The sequence below is a fragment of the Sinocyclocheilus grahami genome, unplaced genomic scaffold, assembly GCF_001515645.1.
Source record: "Sinocyclocheilus grahami isolate Dianchi unplaced genomic scaffold, SAMN03320097.WGS_v1.1 scaffold310.1, whole genome shotgun sequence".
NCBI classification, from domain to species: Eukaryota; Metazoa; Chordata; class Actinopteri; order Cypriniformes; family Cyprinidae; genus Sinocyclocheilus; species Sinocyclocheilus grahami.
Window position 1 is genome coordinate 320,352 of NW_015505489.1, and position 16,351 is coordinate 336,702.

Below are 16,351 nucleotides of genomic sequence, written 5' to 3' on the forward strand. Positions count from 1 at the left end.
TCCCCACGTGACGCCATCCGACGTCCCCTCCGGAATTTCATGTATAAACATATAGTTCATCTTTGTGATGATGCCATGTACAGTTCTGGGTGTTTCATTTTTAATTTTATGAAAGCCTCAAGTGCATTTAATTATGTGTACGTGCATACAGACGACGGCGGTTGTTGAAGCTCTTTTATTTTACCATCAAACGGTTGAGCACGGCCGTGTGTGCATCCTATCACAAAATGTGGGGAAAAGTCCTACACGACAGTAATAATGTGATTAAGGTGTTTACATGTCTATTCTGAACTTCAGTAATGCGACTAAAATAGGAATACTTCACATGTCTTAATTCGATTTCTGTTTACTTCGATTATGACTTTAGCCGGATTAAGGTAATCAAAAATCTCTGTTTACATGGTAGATTCTTAATCAGAGTATTGTCTCAATCGTAGAGTATTGTTGTCCATGTAAATGAACTGATTGTTACTTTTTTTCTCTTTTGCGTAGGCTACCTCCCGTCTGTCTGGACGTCCCAGCAGCTCAGAGACACCGAGTGCAGCTGAACTGGTCAGCGCCATTGAGGAACTCGTCAAGAGCAAAATGGTAGGAGATCACAGAGTTGTAGGAGATCACAGCTTGTCCATCTTTATTTATTTATTTTTTTTTTTACATTGAATGTTTTTGTATTGTCCACTTTTTCTCTCTCAGAGTCTGGAGGACAGGCCTAGTTCTCTCCTTGTTGAGCGAGGAGATAGCAGTAGTCCTTCTTTCAACCCATCAGATAACTCCTTCCTGTCTTCCTCCTCTCCCATCGACGAGATGGGCGAACGCAAGACTGGCTTCCTCAAGAGACGACAGTGTGTTCCTGTCTTATTTTCCTCAAATATTTGTTATATTAGCTCTCTAAAACACATAGTCGTTGTACGGCCACACCAAAATTAAATCTCATGTGTGGAACGTTTAGGTGACTGACTTGGACCATGAATAACATCAGAGCTTCCAAGCTTCTCTCAACACAAGTGTCAGTGTTTTGACCTCTACACAAAAAGTGCTGCAGGTCACAGAGGTTCAGAGAGGTATCACAAAGGTTTTTAGTTAGCTGGTATGGTGCATAAATAAATGGCAAAAGAAGACAAAAGTTTTCAAAAAAGTTTTGAACAGAAAAGAGTCGTACTGACTCTTTAATACATTGTAGAAAGTAAAAATAACTCAAACGTGAGTGACTCTTTTAATGACCCCCATACCGTCTTGGATTGCTTGTTGAATTTAGATCAGAACTGGTTCAAGGCAGGTAGCATATGTTTTATACATTACGATATGCCACGCAAATTGTCTTGTAATTATTGTGTTTGCTTTAAAAGTTTATCAGCAAACAGGGTCGAAGCTGAAATAGTTTGAACTTTAAACTTCTCATTTATATAGCTCTATAACAAATCGAGTTCATTTAGCTGTAGCTTTAAGGTTCATTCCATCGAGTTCAGTGCATTAAGGAACACTGATGTGAGTCATGTGAAAAGGATATATAAACAGCATTGATTCCTATAGAGTACTATAATAAGCATAAAAATGCGTAGCACACTCAAATATTGGGTACATTTGAATTAGATTTCTTAATTAGAAATGTTTTCTCTGATACGTTTTGATACTGAATGAAATACAATGTTTCTTTTGACTCTGCCTGCCATCTTGAATTGTTCTTTGATTTTAATGCAAATGTGTTTTTCTCTTTCATTTTCAGCTATGTACTGCTGGAACTGGTGGAGACAGAGAGAGACTATGTGAGAGACCTTGGTGCAGTCGTGGAGGTGGGCTTATAGTCAGTTATTTTAACGAATACCACAGTGAGATTGCTATGGTGACCGCATGCAACTGAACACATTCATTCTAGTAATCATAATCGGCAGCTGCTGTCAGGGTTGAGTTCTGTTTGTTCAGTGCTCTAGCTATCTATTGAGGAGTTACACATCTGTTGTGAATTAATCACATGGTTTGTTTGACATTGTTAAGAGTGTCTCTCTGAATGCCTTGTGTCAGCTGTGTTGGCACAGTGTGGCACGGGAAATGAGAGTGGTTTGGATTTGCCGCTTATTCAGAATGGTCGTCGAGTATGATCACATGCTTTACTTATCATTGTCTCCATGGTAACCATACTGATGTGTTCTGGCACCTGCAGGGATACATGAGCAGGATGAGGGAGGAGGGTGTACCCGACGACATGAAAGGCAAAGATAAGATCGTCTTTGGGAACATTCAGCAGATTTATGACTGGCATAAAGAGTATGTGAAAGTTACACACTTAGATTCCATTCTCGTAAATACCATCAAGACCCCCTACTTTCGTTTCCTGACATTAATGTTACACCTCTCATCTTTGTAGCTTCTTTCTTGGTGAACTAGAGAAGTGCTTGGAAGACCCAGATAGGCTCGCACCCCTGTTTATCAGACAGGTATGAAATTATTAATTGTGGGGTTTGGCAGATATCATTAAATAAAATTATGCAATTATGTTATATTTAAAGGTGAAGGATAGTCCCACCCCAAACTAAACTTAAACATAATGTTGCAGTGTCGGGCTGGTTGGGATGTTTTGTTAACACCATAAAGCTATAGTGTTGACACCTTTAGTGTGAATCAACCTACGAATTACATATAATTGTTTTACTCTATATTTAGTTGAGATGTGAGTATTTTTACACCCCCAAAAATGGCACACTTCACCTTTAATCCATAAAGAAGTAAATGCATTCACAGCTAAAAGAAAAGAAGTTGTGAGGCACTCTATAAGATTTTGAAGAATGTGTTTATTTGTTGTTGTTTTTTTGTTTTTGTTTTGTTTTGATTTTATGTGAACTATATTATCACCCAGTGAAATATCAAGAGTCGGGTATATGGTACATTCTACTTTACCTGCATACAATACTGGGTAGATTACTTACAAATTGTAGTCTATTACTGATTACAAATTACATTATGAAAATTGTTGCTAGTTAAAAAAATATATTTTGTAAAAAAATATATTACATTCTTTGTTATCAACATCATGAAATGCATTAAACATTACATTATAGAAGTCTTTTCAAAAATGTATATAAGTGGTAAATAGACAATTTAAAAGAAAAAAAAAGAATTGGGGTCAAATTATGAGTAATTTACTAATGAATAATTTAAAAATGTTTAAAGGGGTCATATGATGCAATTTCACGTTTTCCTTTCTCTTTGGAGTGTTACAAGCTGTTTGTGAATAGATAAGATCCCTAAAGTTGCAAAGACTAAAGAGATATTCTTTATAAAAGTTAAGACTCGTCCACGCCCTCCTAAAACGCCTCGTTTAAAGACGCCCCCACGTCTACGTCACTGTGTGGGAAGGTTTGCATAACACCGCCCAAAATTCACGGAAAGAAGGCGTAACTTTGATTCTCGCTATTGTTAGTATTAACAATAGTATTGTTAGTATTAACAATAGTATTGTTGCCGCCGCCATGTCGTGGAGACGCTGTGTGTTTTGTTGTGAAAGCGAAACTACTTTGTTTGGCCTTCCAAAAGAGGACACGACTAATAATCAGTGGTTAAGTTGTATTTACAAAACTGTTCCAGAACAGTTTAACCCATATATTCGTGTGTGTGCAAAGCATTTTACGGAGGACGAGGAGTAGTCTACAATGCCGGTTTTCTGACAAATAATGCTGACTCACAGCCTGTAAGTACGTTTTCATATTTAAAGAATTTGCTACTGACGATTCAAACGCAAGTTTTGAGCAGCGTAGAGTAGCACTTGTTGTTTGTCATTTCTCCGATCACAAATGCAGACTTGGTTTTATGGTTACGCGGCGCGATGCAACGCAACGCGTAAAAAGACAGTATAAATCATTATAATCAGTAATTATGTCCCCACTGGATTTGTAATGGATTTTATTGGTTTTGATCTGTCGCACCGGGACACGCCATCACATATGGTAAGGGGCGTAACATTTCCGTCACACGCTTGAGGTATTCGGCCAATCACAACGCACTGGATAGCTGGCCAATCAGAGCACACCTCGCTTTTCAGAACGATGAGCTTTGTAAAAATCGATGCGTTTCAGAAAGGCGGGCATAGAGGAGAAACAATAATGAACAGTTACAGTATGTGGAAAATAATGCGTTTTTTGAACCTTAAACCGCATAAACACATTTCATTACACCAAATACACAAAATAATGTTATTTTTTAGCAACGTCATATGACCCCTTTAATATATTCTTTTGCATTCCACAGAATAAAAGCATTCATGCATGTTTAGAATGCCATGAGGCTGAGAAAATTATAACAGTTTTCATTTTTGGGTGAACTTTTGCTTTACGTGCCATACTTGCACTAAAAGAAAGTGGTCAATATGTGATATAAACAATAGATTAGTGAAGAGATGAATTATAGCTGTTAGCACATCGTGTGTTTTAGCACAACTGGAAAGCTGTATTGACCAGTCAAGATGATTATACAAGGACAGGAACTATCCATTTTTTTTTAATCTTACTTAGTATAATGAGTACGTTTTGACCTTCTTTGTCTGAAATTCTGTTTTGGCTACAGGAACGAAGACTGCACATGTACATTGTGTACTGCCAAAACAAGCCCAAATCAGAGCACATTGTTTCAGAGTATATTGACACGTATTTTGAGGTAAGACTCAAGTCACTGCCTACATCGTGCCTGACATTTAAACATGAGTCATAAAAAGTGAGACAGCCTCATAACTACACTATCTCATTTTTTCTTTATATCTTCATCAGGATTTAAAACAGAGGTTGGGCCACAGGCTACAGATCACTGATCTACTGATCAAACCAGTGCAGCGGATCATGAAATACCAGCTTCTGCTGAAGGTCAGGCAGAGAAATATCATTAGCAAGTAGTAGTCATTCCTTCCATTACTACTGACCCATCTTTATGTAATAAATAGATGTTGAGAAAAGATCGCTATCTTCTAACATAAATTAATGTTTCTCATCATTGTTCTCGTTGCTTAATTGTAGGATTTCCTCAAGTTCTCCAAAAAGGCTGGTTTGGACACTGTAGAATCAGAGGTAAGGGTATTTGTTAAGACATGGGTTAGTTTTTAACTTTGACAATTGACTCATCCAGCACCATTTGTGCTACAAATATGAATGATTCTGTATCTCAAATCATGCAGCTTGAGGAAAAATGTTGCTAACTGTATGGCATTTCTAACCTTAAGACTTAATCTGATCAAAGTCTCAATTTATGCCTAGTAGATGATAAAGCTTAAAACATAAATCATCTGTAACCATAGCCATATCTACAGACCAGAATATTATAGGCATGAAGGTGGGAAACTTTGTCTTGGGCTAGTTAGCAAACCACCTAGCAACACCTTAGCAATCTCCTACACTTAAGTATTATTTTAACAAATTTTACACAAACAAGCACCAGTCATGTTTTCTTCAGAAAATTTAAAACTGTAGGTTTAAACTACATATGCTCTCTCACAGAAAGCGGTAGAGGTGATGTGTGTTGTTCCAAAACGCTGCAATGACATGATGAATGTTGGACGCCTCCAAGGATTTGATGTAAGATGCATTTCTCTTACCTTATTTATGAAAGCTTGTAAGCGTGTAGGTGGGAAGCTAAAAGCACAGCCATTAACAGTTGTATGTAGTACATAAATCAGCAGGATGTCCACAAGCTGTTCACAAACCTTTCCACATAAAAACTAATCAAACTAAGAATGACAGTGAATTTTCCTCATTTTGAGAAAAGAGTTTAGATGCCTGACAAAATTATTCACAATCCGAGCAAATAAAAAAATGACCACTCCTCCAGTTAAAAAAAAACCTTTCCACATAAAAACTAATCAAACTAAGAATGACAGTGAATTTTCCTCATTTTGAGAAAAGAGTTTAGATGCCTGACAAAATTATTCACAAGCAAATTATCCGAGCAAATAAAAAAATGACCACTCCTCCAGTTAAAAAACATGGGAACATGTTAGTCTAGTATTTCAAACTAGACTGTACTTATTCACTGTGTGAATATTCTTTTTTTTAGTGCAGTTTTGTACTTTAGTTTGTATTTATGTTTGCACATTCAAGGGAATTTGAATTGTTCTGAGGACTGAGTATTGTTTATTTTGTTATGTATGTGTTTAGGGTAAAATTGTAGCCCAGGGAAGACTGCTTCTGCAGGACACCTTCATGGTCTCAGACCAGGATGGTGGTCTCCTTTCCCGCATGAAAGAGAGGCGCGTCTTTCTCTTCGAGCAGATAGTTATCTTCAGTGAACCTTTGGATAAAAAGAAGGGCTTCTCCATGCCGGGCTATCTGTTTAAGAACAGCATAAAGGTGTGTAGACAGAACCACTGCTGTAGAAAACACTGTGCTCAAGACACAGTATAGCAAGTAAAAACATTTATCTCTTGTCTCTCTCTCTACTCTGCAGGTCAGTTGGTTGGGTCTAGAAGAGAGTCCTGACAATGACCCTTGTAAGTTTATTTTGACCTCAAGGTCATCGACTGGCAGTACAGAGCACTATGTGCTCCATTCCTCCAACCGGGCGGTTTGCCAGGCCTGGATCCAGCAGATCAGCAGCATCCTGGAGAACCAGAGAAACTTCCTTAATGGTAACACAATTTTAGAGTTTCCAAAAAGGTTACAAAATTGGAGGTTGTAGGTGTAAAGCCCCATGAACTATGAACAACCACCAAGTAATTGGCTTAACCCAGGGTTCCTCAATAGGCGGCCCGCGGGCCACATCCGGCAGGTGAGAGAAAATTTTTTGGCCCACGCTAATTTCAAATAATGTGGCATGAAAATTTAAACGCAGCATCAGAAAGCTACATTAACTTACATCGTGTCTACACCGGACGCAAGCAGCGTGGCGCGACGCAATAAAATACAATAGAACTCATTATAATCAGTGATGCTGTCTTGGATGCGGCGCGACACAACAAATCCCCGACAGTAAACTGCTGACTCGTTGTATTTATAACGTACTGACACAACGTTCTAATGAATTGCAATGCTTTGTGGCGTCCAGTGTAGATACGATGTGACAGCAAAAACATGGCAAGTGTGTAGAAAAGAAAAGTGGACATGAAAAATAGATGATTCAAATGTGAATGGACTGAACAGTTTTGAGTGAGTGAGTGAGTGAGTGATATCTTTGTTATGGAACACACGTGTTGGTTCGCAGTGAGTTCACAGTTTTAACGTACGTATTAAGTTTGCTTTAATTTATTTTCAAGATATGAGGTAAAATATCTGTTGTTGCTTTCACTATGGCTATAAAGATAACGCAAAATAATATTCAAACTCACACTAGACACTTAATCATTAACTGAGATTATCACTGTCATATTTTGTATGTTGTTCCTGTCGTGATGTCGCAGAAAATAAAAAACGTTCCTAAAATAGAATCTCATGTCGCTTATTGTGACGTGTCACTGTTGCGGGTCGTTAGGACAAAAACGACATGGAAAAGATACTTTTTATCGCATCGTGTCTGGTTGGGACACACAGTGTTACAGTTTGATCCCCCCCCCAATTCAAAAATATGAATACTGACAAATCTAATAATTGAATCTGCAATTAGGGAAAGTGGAGAGAAGAGATCCAGTCTGTGAATGAGCAGGAACAGTTGATTTGCATGGCAGACATGGAGATCCAGATTTTTTGTTTGTTCATTTGTTTTTAATATTAATGTTTTAAGTTATTCTGTATCTAAATGCAAAAATGTTCATAATTGTTTGAATAAAACAGACTACTGGGGGAAAAATCTGAATATTCATCTTGTGACCATCTTGTGATTATTTGAACAAAAGTAACAATAATATAATAATTGTAATAATAATAACAATTATATATATATATACTGTAGGTCAGTGGCCCTTGGCTTGGTATTGTTGGCAGAATTTGGCCCTCGGCGAAAAGTAATTGAGGAACCCTGACTAAACCTATGTTTTTGAAGTTTTTGTTATTGTTCGTATCTTTACTATTATACTTTACTTTTAACACTACTCTATATCCACCTAAGAAAATGTCTTTTATGACTGGGTTATAGTATTTAACACTTGCCTATTGTTGTCTTCTCAGCACTGACTTCACCCATTGAATACCAACGGAACCATGTTGGGGCAAGCGGTCTGGGTGGACCCAGCAGCAGTGGACTTCCAGGGGGTAGCAGCAGCTCTGCCATGGGTCCCAGCTGTGGCTCTCGGTCCCGAGCTTCCCGAATCCCTCAACCTTCTTCTCGTCTCCCCCAGCCAGTGCAGCATCACCACGCCCCCGCCCCAGATGACCACACTTCAGGTACGTGTCCTCTTCCTGACCAGGACCTAAACGGTGAGGTCCCTAGGATGCGGGTTCTGGAGAGCACCTTAAAGGAGCTACGCGAGGATACCCAATCAGGGACACCCATTCCAAGAGCCACAGTCGCACCCCTGTCTCTCCCCCTAACAAAGCCCCGTCTCAAAGTCCCCTTGCCCACTCTCTCCCCCTTAAATCCTCAGAACTTTACAGTCCAGAAAGGCTCCCCATTTTGGGCCTCAATGCCAGTCTCGCCTACTGGCAGGCCTGGCTCTTACACAGAGCAGAGTGACACACTGAGTCGCAACCAGTGTCAGACTCGCAGGCACTCCACCCACAGTAAGGAGTTGGACCGTATCAGTACTTGCTCTTCCACCAGTGAGCAGTCCCTGCATTCAACTCACAGCAATGGGGTAAGAGCCAATCTCTAGCTCCTGGCTTCAGTGAGGCCTAGTCCTGCTTCACCTCCACCTCCGGCTTCATACTAACCCGCTGGGGTATATGTGCGTTGTCCTGGAACTAAAAGAGGATTCTCACAGCCTGTTGTGGATATTAACTGGCCTGGTTTGACTGTGCTGAGCAACTAACAACGTACACTGTTAACCAGGATAACTCCTTGAGAGTTTCTCAGAAACTCTGTACATCCGTTGACTATCTCTGCTGATTATATCTGCTCTGAACTGGCAGGATTTTCTTTGTCTAATTGCCTGAGAAGACCTAATACGCAAGCATTGGAAGCACATAAACCAGCCAACTAACAATTACTAACAATTTTTTCTTTTTAACCTGCTTACGGCTTTTTTACAGTTTTCAAAAATGCTTTTTGGGATATTCTGTTTAAAAGCATATTGTGGGGTGTCAAAGGCCCATTAGTTACTATTGAAAAAGGAAGTTGGAGTGAGACATATCAAGGGGCTTTTCCTTTTTTTAAATAGCAAATAGGCTTTATTTGCATCAGAAGCCAGTCTGAAGCATAGGGGTACCAGGGGGAGCTATATTCTCATTCTAGAGAGCATTTTATTGGACAAAACATTTGGGTACGCACATGAGTGCATCAGCATATTTTGTCTGTTTCCTGGAAGAGAAAGACTGTACATTTTATAATCGGATATTTCTGTTCAAATATATCAGCTTTTAGCAGTCCACTAGCATATAGATGGTTTTGAAGTTAAAAGACCACAAAACTCCAATGTTGATTTCATGGGGTCTTTAAGGGCGTTAGATTTCCTCATTTAACCAACAGTCTTAAGGGGTAATCACACTGAAAGCAATTTGCAGCAACAAAGAGGCCAGAAGTCGTTTATTTTTAATGAGAGTAAGCGATTCGAAGCAACATGAGCGATTGAGACCGCTGATGATGTGACAGAGTTCAACATTGAGGCGACTGTCAGTGGGAACATAGACATTTGAGCTCACGCCATCCACCTCATGATACACTTAACCACAGTACAGCGTCTAGACAGCCATCAGCAATTTAACTGTGAGCTGTCAGTGTGAACGACTCTTTAGTGTAACTCGGAAGAGGATCTTGTAAACTAAAACTTTCCTTTGTAAATCTTTTCCTAGAACTGCTCTCGCTTGCTTTATCCTTGCTCTCTGACATGTCCAGCTCACTAAATGTCTTTCAACATACTTCATTTACAGAAATACTTCATCAAATATAAATAATGTAAAAGTTGCTACTCTGATGTTTTGCTATGTTTCTGCTTTTAGAGTGAAAGTAGCAGCAGCAGCAGTGTGTCAACCATGTTGGTGACCCAGGACTATGTGGCTCTAAAAGAAGATGAGATCAGTGTGTATCAAGGAGAGGTTGTGCAGACATTGGCCTCTAACCAGCAAAACATGTTTCTAGTTTTCCGTGCCGCCACAGAACAAGGCCCAGCAGCCGAGGGCTGGATCCCTGGCTATGTTCTGGGGCACACCTCCACCATTATTCCCGACTACCCTGATGGAACCCTCAAGTGAGGATTTGTTATTAATTGTTATTGATTATAGATTGACTGATTAGTTACTTCTAGAGTGAAGCAGGAACACATGGGTTGACCGTTGCAATTTTTGTTATTCAAACAAGCAGCAGATTTCTATATTTTATCCATGTTGCTGTCTTTTGCATGTTAATGTGCTGAAAATTACTAGTTGCATCAGAAATAAATAAAACTATTACCGTATTGTCCCGAATATAAGACGGTGTTTTTTTCTTGGAAATACATCTGAAAAAACCGCGGTCGTCTTATATTCAGGGTCTAGACTTTGACATGTCAATAATACACCCACAACAATAGGTGGTGCCAAATACGCATAAAATGAGTGTGCCATGAAATACGTAATGTAATGTAAGTGTTGTAAAGATCGCGAGTAAAATCTAAAGAGAAAGAAAACCTTACAGCTGCATGAGTCGTGACTGTCACGTTAGCCTGATGGGACCAACTCTATTTCTACCGTTAATAAGATTTTGGTAGGCTACTATTAGATGGATAGCCTAAATGTCCTAATTCAGATGGGCTACCTGTTTTTTTTTTATGGTATATCAAAAAGTGTATATTTTTTAAATGTGATTGTTGGTACATTTTACCAGTTTTTGCCATACTTTTGAAACAAAAATTAAAATAGGAAAAATATGCAATATGAAAATGATCGATATGATATATATGATATGATATGATATGATATGATACGATACGATATATATTTTGACAATGGGTCCTGCAGCAACACAGCCTCAAAACCCGTTATACTTCCATATTATATTTTAAAATTAAAAGAGAATACTCAACATGTGGCACTTGATTTTATTCATAAGGAATTGACTGGGTTTTGAAAACATTTAAATAATAATGAAAATAGTTTTTAAATTTTTGAAGCTTTCTTTGGAATAACCCATACAGCAAACAATAAATACATTAATTAATATTTATTTAAATTCATGAATAAGTCTTCAAATATATTTAAAAATATACAAAAATTGTCAAAAAAATATATTTGCTAAAATATGCTTTAAAATATATTTGCGTAAATATATATTTTATACCAATATATTTTTATATTTAAAGAATATAAATATATGAAAAAAATACATTTTGCACTATATATTTCAATCCAAGAAAATACATTCACGTATGTCACATCATATAACACATTTGAATAAAATTCATAAAATAAGCTTATAAAATAATAATAATATAAATGATCTACTAAAATAAGCATTATTCAATTATTAATGTAGTTTTGATCCATCCACATTCGCATTTACCCTAAATGTAGGCTACTGTAAGATTGGAAATGTATTTGGTACAATAATTTGGTATAGAAGGGTTGAAACTACATACATACTCTATATCAAAAATATATTTAATTGAGCTTCTCTGTTTACAGCATATATTTGGCATATATTTTTGTCAGAATTTTTTTTGCCATTTGGGAATGTGCACTGATAAACTGTCAAAATTAGATGTGTATTAAGAATGTTTATTAAATATGTAAGTAAGTTCATTTAGAGTTCATGTTAACCTTAAATTTAGACTGCAAGTGTGAAAGAAGACACCACCGTTTTTAAAACAATATTGACTTCTTGTTTGTTGTCGGATATTTATAATCTAGCTGTGAATGAGCTCTCTTAAAACAGTGCTATATTTGTCAATCAGGAAGTCCTCATCGTGGCACACAGCTCTACGCGTCAGACGAAAGTCCGAAAAGAGAGAAAAAGAGGGAAGGAAGGAGAGCAAACCAGAGAATGGCTATCGCAAGTCTAGAGATGGACCAGCAAATAAGGTTTCTGTAAAGGTACTGCCTTGACAGTCTAATGATTCATTACGTAATCATTACTCATTATGAAATTTCATGGTGATGACAATTTCTACATATGAACTTTCAGCTATTACATCATTGCTAATTTTCATTTTTTGCAGCTTTTGAATCCCAACTACATTTATGATGGTTAGTAAAAAATATTGTTCTTTCGTTCTTGGAAATCTCTCTGCATAGAATAAATTGTTCTTGTGTCATAATGAAACAGCCAAATGACTACGTTTCTGATTTGTTCGCAGCAGTTCCCCCAGAGTTTGTGATCCCCTTGAGTGAGGTGGTGTGCGACAGGGGCGACAGTGTAACTCTCCGCTGTAAGATCTGTGGGCAGCCCAAAGCCTCGGTCTGTTGGAGAGGGCCTGACCAGAGCACTCTCAGCAATGGTGGAAGATACACACTCACACACAGGTAAAACCAGGACACAGACATCATTGTACATGTCATGCACTTATACAGACTGCAGGGGGCACTTTTGCTTTATGGTTTCCGATCGAGTTTGAACAGTCATTTTGCTACTTTCATAACTGTTTACTGAAAGAAACATTTTGCATGCTAATCTTTCTGAGAAATTGTGTTAATGTTGTTCACTGACTACATTTGGTAGCATTTGGTTATTTGGACAAAAAACTAAATTCAATTAGTTTCACAATTTGTCATTGCTATTGGATAGACGAACTTAATCTCTAATTTTTGCACAATATCTGATTTCCTTGAAATCAAAATTCCTAATTACATATTTGTAAAATTGAATCGCTAAATAATATATATATATTATTTAATATAAATAAATAAATATGGCATATTCTCACCAAAAGTACTGTTTTGAGCCATGTGGCTCTTGATTAAAATCTACATGGCTCGAACTGTTAATTTTGGTGAGAAATTATAAATATTTTATTTATTATATAAATATTTTCTACTTTTGGAGCTATGGTGTGCCAACTTTGTTTTCATTGTTTGTTATTTTTTATGGTTGAGCACCTTCGTTGAGGTCCTAGAAGTGCATACTTTTTGTAAAAATGTACTCGAACATTAAAATGTTGTAAGTTCACACACAAAAAAAACAAAAGTTAAAATTAAAATTAAATTAAATAACCCAAATTAAAAAATAATTTGGGTTATTTAACAAAAATAAAAGCTTAAAAAAGTTGTACAAATTAAAAAAAAAAAGTTAAATATATTAAGTAAAAATGTACACATATTTAGTAAATAAATACGTTTATTTAGTAAATAAACTAAAAACATAAAAGAATACATTTACAGGGTAATGTACTATCAGCTAGTTTTTTTATCACAAAAATGATCTGGACTCCGATGTGAAGCATCTTGTATCATCCACAAGTGGTTTCTTTTCTGATTATGTCTCGCTGTCTGTAAATTAATTTGTACATTTGCGTGACTTACCAAATAAATAAGTGAAATGCTTTAATAAATGAATGTACATGAAATATTGAGTTGAAATTTGAGTGGAAATTTGATTTTATTCTTCTGTGAGAATTATTTATTTTGCTTGTGAGATCAAATTGGCTTGGGACAACAGTCAATATATAGTTTAGTGGTCATTATTCATTATATACATTATGTTGGTAACACTTTACAATAAGGTTAATTAGTTAACATTAGTTAACTACATTAGTTAACATGAACTAAGAATGAATAATACTTCTACCCATCTTAGTTAATGTTAATTTCAACATTTATTAATGCATTATTAAAATCAAAAGTTGTGCATGTTAACATTAGTTAATGCACTATGAATTAACAATGAACGACTGTATTTTCATTAATTAACATTAACTAAGATGAATAAATACTGTAATAAATATATTGTTCATTGTTCTTTTAATGTTAGTTAATACATGAACTAACATTAACTAATGGAACCTAATTGTAAAGTGTTACCATTATATTTTATCTGATTATGTATTCCAGGAATCCAATTTTTTTAAAATAGACTTTGCTGTACATTTGTGTTTTGATACATTACAATTTATACATTTTTGTCACCTAATTGTTTACTTTTTGTTCAGTGAGACGGGGGAAGTGACCCTCCGAATCTCACCTGCCATTTTGGATGACAGCGGCACCTACACCTGCATCGCCTCTAATGACGTGGGCTCAGTGACATCAACAGCCTACCTCAGGGTGCTTGGTCAGTTGAGTTTCAGTTAACACTGCTCGAAACAAAAATTGGTCCCACTTTATATTAAGTGGCCTTAACTACTATGTACTTACATTTAAATGAATCATTTTGTACAATGCAGTTATTGTGTACATATATGTTTTTACATTGTACTTATATTTTAAAAATGCCTGCATGTAATTACATCTGTAATTACATTTATAATTACACTGTTGACCCATCCCTGACACCTTAACCCACCCTTAAACCTACCCAGACCACCAAACGTGTCCCTAACCTTACTCGTATCCCACCTCAATAGCAGCAAAAGTGTTTTGCGATACAATATGAACACAATAAGTACACTGTACTTATTTTTTGATGTAAGTACATAGTAGTTAAGGCCACTTACTATAAAGTGGGACCCAAAAATTTGTAATAGTAGTCGAGTCAAGTCACCAACGTTGTTTTTTTTTTGTAGGCACTTCCTGTGACGGGATCCTCTGGAAGGATAACTTTGAGTCCCTCTACACTGAAGTCATGGAACTGGGGAGGTACTGTACGAATGAAATGTTCTAGCATTCTGAATGAACTAAATGTAGATGTGAAATAAAACACAGTCATTTATCTCTATGAATAGCTATTTTAAACCAGTTAATGTTTAATTTCTGTCTGTCTGTAGAGGCAGGTTTGCCGTCACTAAGTGGTGTGAGCAAAGAGGAAACAGGCGATCAGTGGCCGCTAAGCTAGTAAATAAGAAGCTAATGCGTCGAGAGCATGTGGTTCAAGAGCTGGGTGTCCTACAGTGTCTTCAGCATCCTCACCTGGTGGGCCTGCTGGATACCTACGAGACCCCAGCCAGTTACGTTCTCATCCTGGAGATGTATGTGAACTTCTCTTCTTTATCTGTAACAGTATATTCCCACACATAATGGCAATGCTAATGTTAATACCATTAATTTAAGACTGATGGAATTGTTTTTTTGTTTTTTTCCTTTTTTTGCACATCAGTGCTGATCAAGGTCGTCTCCTGGACTATATTGTTAGCTGGGGGAACTTGACAGAAGAAAAGGTGTCTCTTTACCTACGGGATATTCTCGAAGCTTTACACTACCTTCACACATGCAGGATTGCTCATCTTGACTTGAAGGTGGGTTTTCCCATAGAATTTTTCTTAATAAGATAAGTAAGATACCCAGATGGCACACATATGTAATCATACATCTTGACCGGTGGTTCTCAACTAGTGGACCGGGACCTACTAGGAGACCTCAGCACATTTCCAAAAGAGCGCTTAAAATGATTTAAATTAAGACAAAATGGCCAATAAAATACACTAAAAAATGGTGTCAAATTTATTTTGTGACCATATACACTGTGAAATTGCTTGGAAATTTTACAAATGAGAGACAGACTGAAATAGTATTTTCTTGTAAAGCATACTCCCATAATCTTTGTTTGATTTACCATTTCAAAAGATTTTATACAGTGAAAGCTAAAACACCTAAAATCAAAAAATATTTCTTATTTTAATGTCTTTACTCAACAACTGTCATTTTTATTTGAGAACCAGGGGATCCTGAATATTTTAAAAGATGTAAAAGTTTGATTTCTAGCCATGGAGAAGTCATAGAAATTATTATAATGAATGTCATTTTTGTTTCAGTTATGTTTATCTCTAAAATATTGCATCAGGCAGAAATTGCTGAGAAACTGCTAATTGTGAATGAAAAAAAAAAAAAGTAAAACCTTTTCCCGTTATCACAAATGATTGGAAATAGAATGTAAATGTCATTAAAACGTGTGAACTCTTAAAATCATACATTTCCTGAAATGTCTGGTCAGTTTTTGAATATAGTTATTTACAAGTATTTTACAATTATATTTATTCATTTAGCAGACACTTTTATCCAAAGACTAACAAATGAGCAATACTAGTGATTCATCTTAATAACATGAGAAGTGGTAACAATACAAAGTTTCATGCATTGTCTAGAATAGTACAGACTAGAACAGGGAAGGATTTAAGTGTTGTTTTTGAAGAGTTAGCAGGATGCAGTAAAGTGCTTATGTAACTAAAAAAAAAAGAGAAATGCTTGTGGCTCAAATCGAAACTGCTGCAGGACAGCTCGGCTCTTAAGCA

General features: G+C 36.6%; 1 protein-coding gene across 1 annotated transcript in view; it reads left to right on the forward strand.

Annotated features, from left to right (window-relative positions):
• The window catches only part of triob (trio Rho guanine nucleotide exchange factor b), a 190,259-nt gene that overhangs the window by 164,831 nt on the left and 9,077 nt on the right, over nt 1-16,351 (forward strand). The window contains exons 38-57 of the mRNA XM_016293909.1: nt 493-588; nt 694-842; nt 1,724-1,790; nt 2,159-2,262; nt 2,363-2,432; nt 4,555-4,644; nt 4,755-4,847; nt 4,998-5,048; nt 5,475-5,552; nt 6,132-6,323; nt 6,421-6,601; nt 8,073-8,698; nt 9,999-10,246; nt 11,927-12,065; nt 12,191-12,218; nt 12,329-12,494; nt 14,117-14,238; nt 14,690-14,762; nt 14,891-15,091; nt 15,220-15,358. Coding sequence (XP_016149395.1) covers nt 493-588; nt 694-842; nt 1,724-1,790; nt 2,159-2,262; nt 2,363-2,432; nt 4,555-4,644; nt 4,755-4,847; nt 4,998-5,048; nt 5,475-5,552; nt 6,132-6,323; nt 6,421-6,601; nt 8,073-8,698; nt 9,999-10,246; nt 11,927-12,065; nt 12,191-12,218; nt 12,329-12,494; nt 14,117-14,238; nt 14,690-14,762; nt 14,891-15,091; nt 15,220-15,358 — 2,913 coding nt within the window. The remainder of the gene's footprint in view (nt 1-492; nt 589-693; nt 843-1,723; nt 1,791-2,158; nt 2,263-2,362; nt 2,433-4,554; nt 4,645-4,754; nt 4,848-4,997; nt 5,049-5,474; nt 5,553-6,131; nt 6,324-6,420; nt 6,602-8,072; nt 8,699-9,998; nt 10,247-11,926; nt 12,066-12,190; nt 12,219-12,328; nt 12,495-14,116; nt 14,239-14,689; nt 14,763-14,890; nt 15,092-15,219; nt 15,359-16,351) is intronic.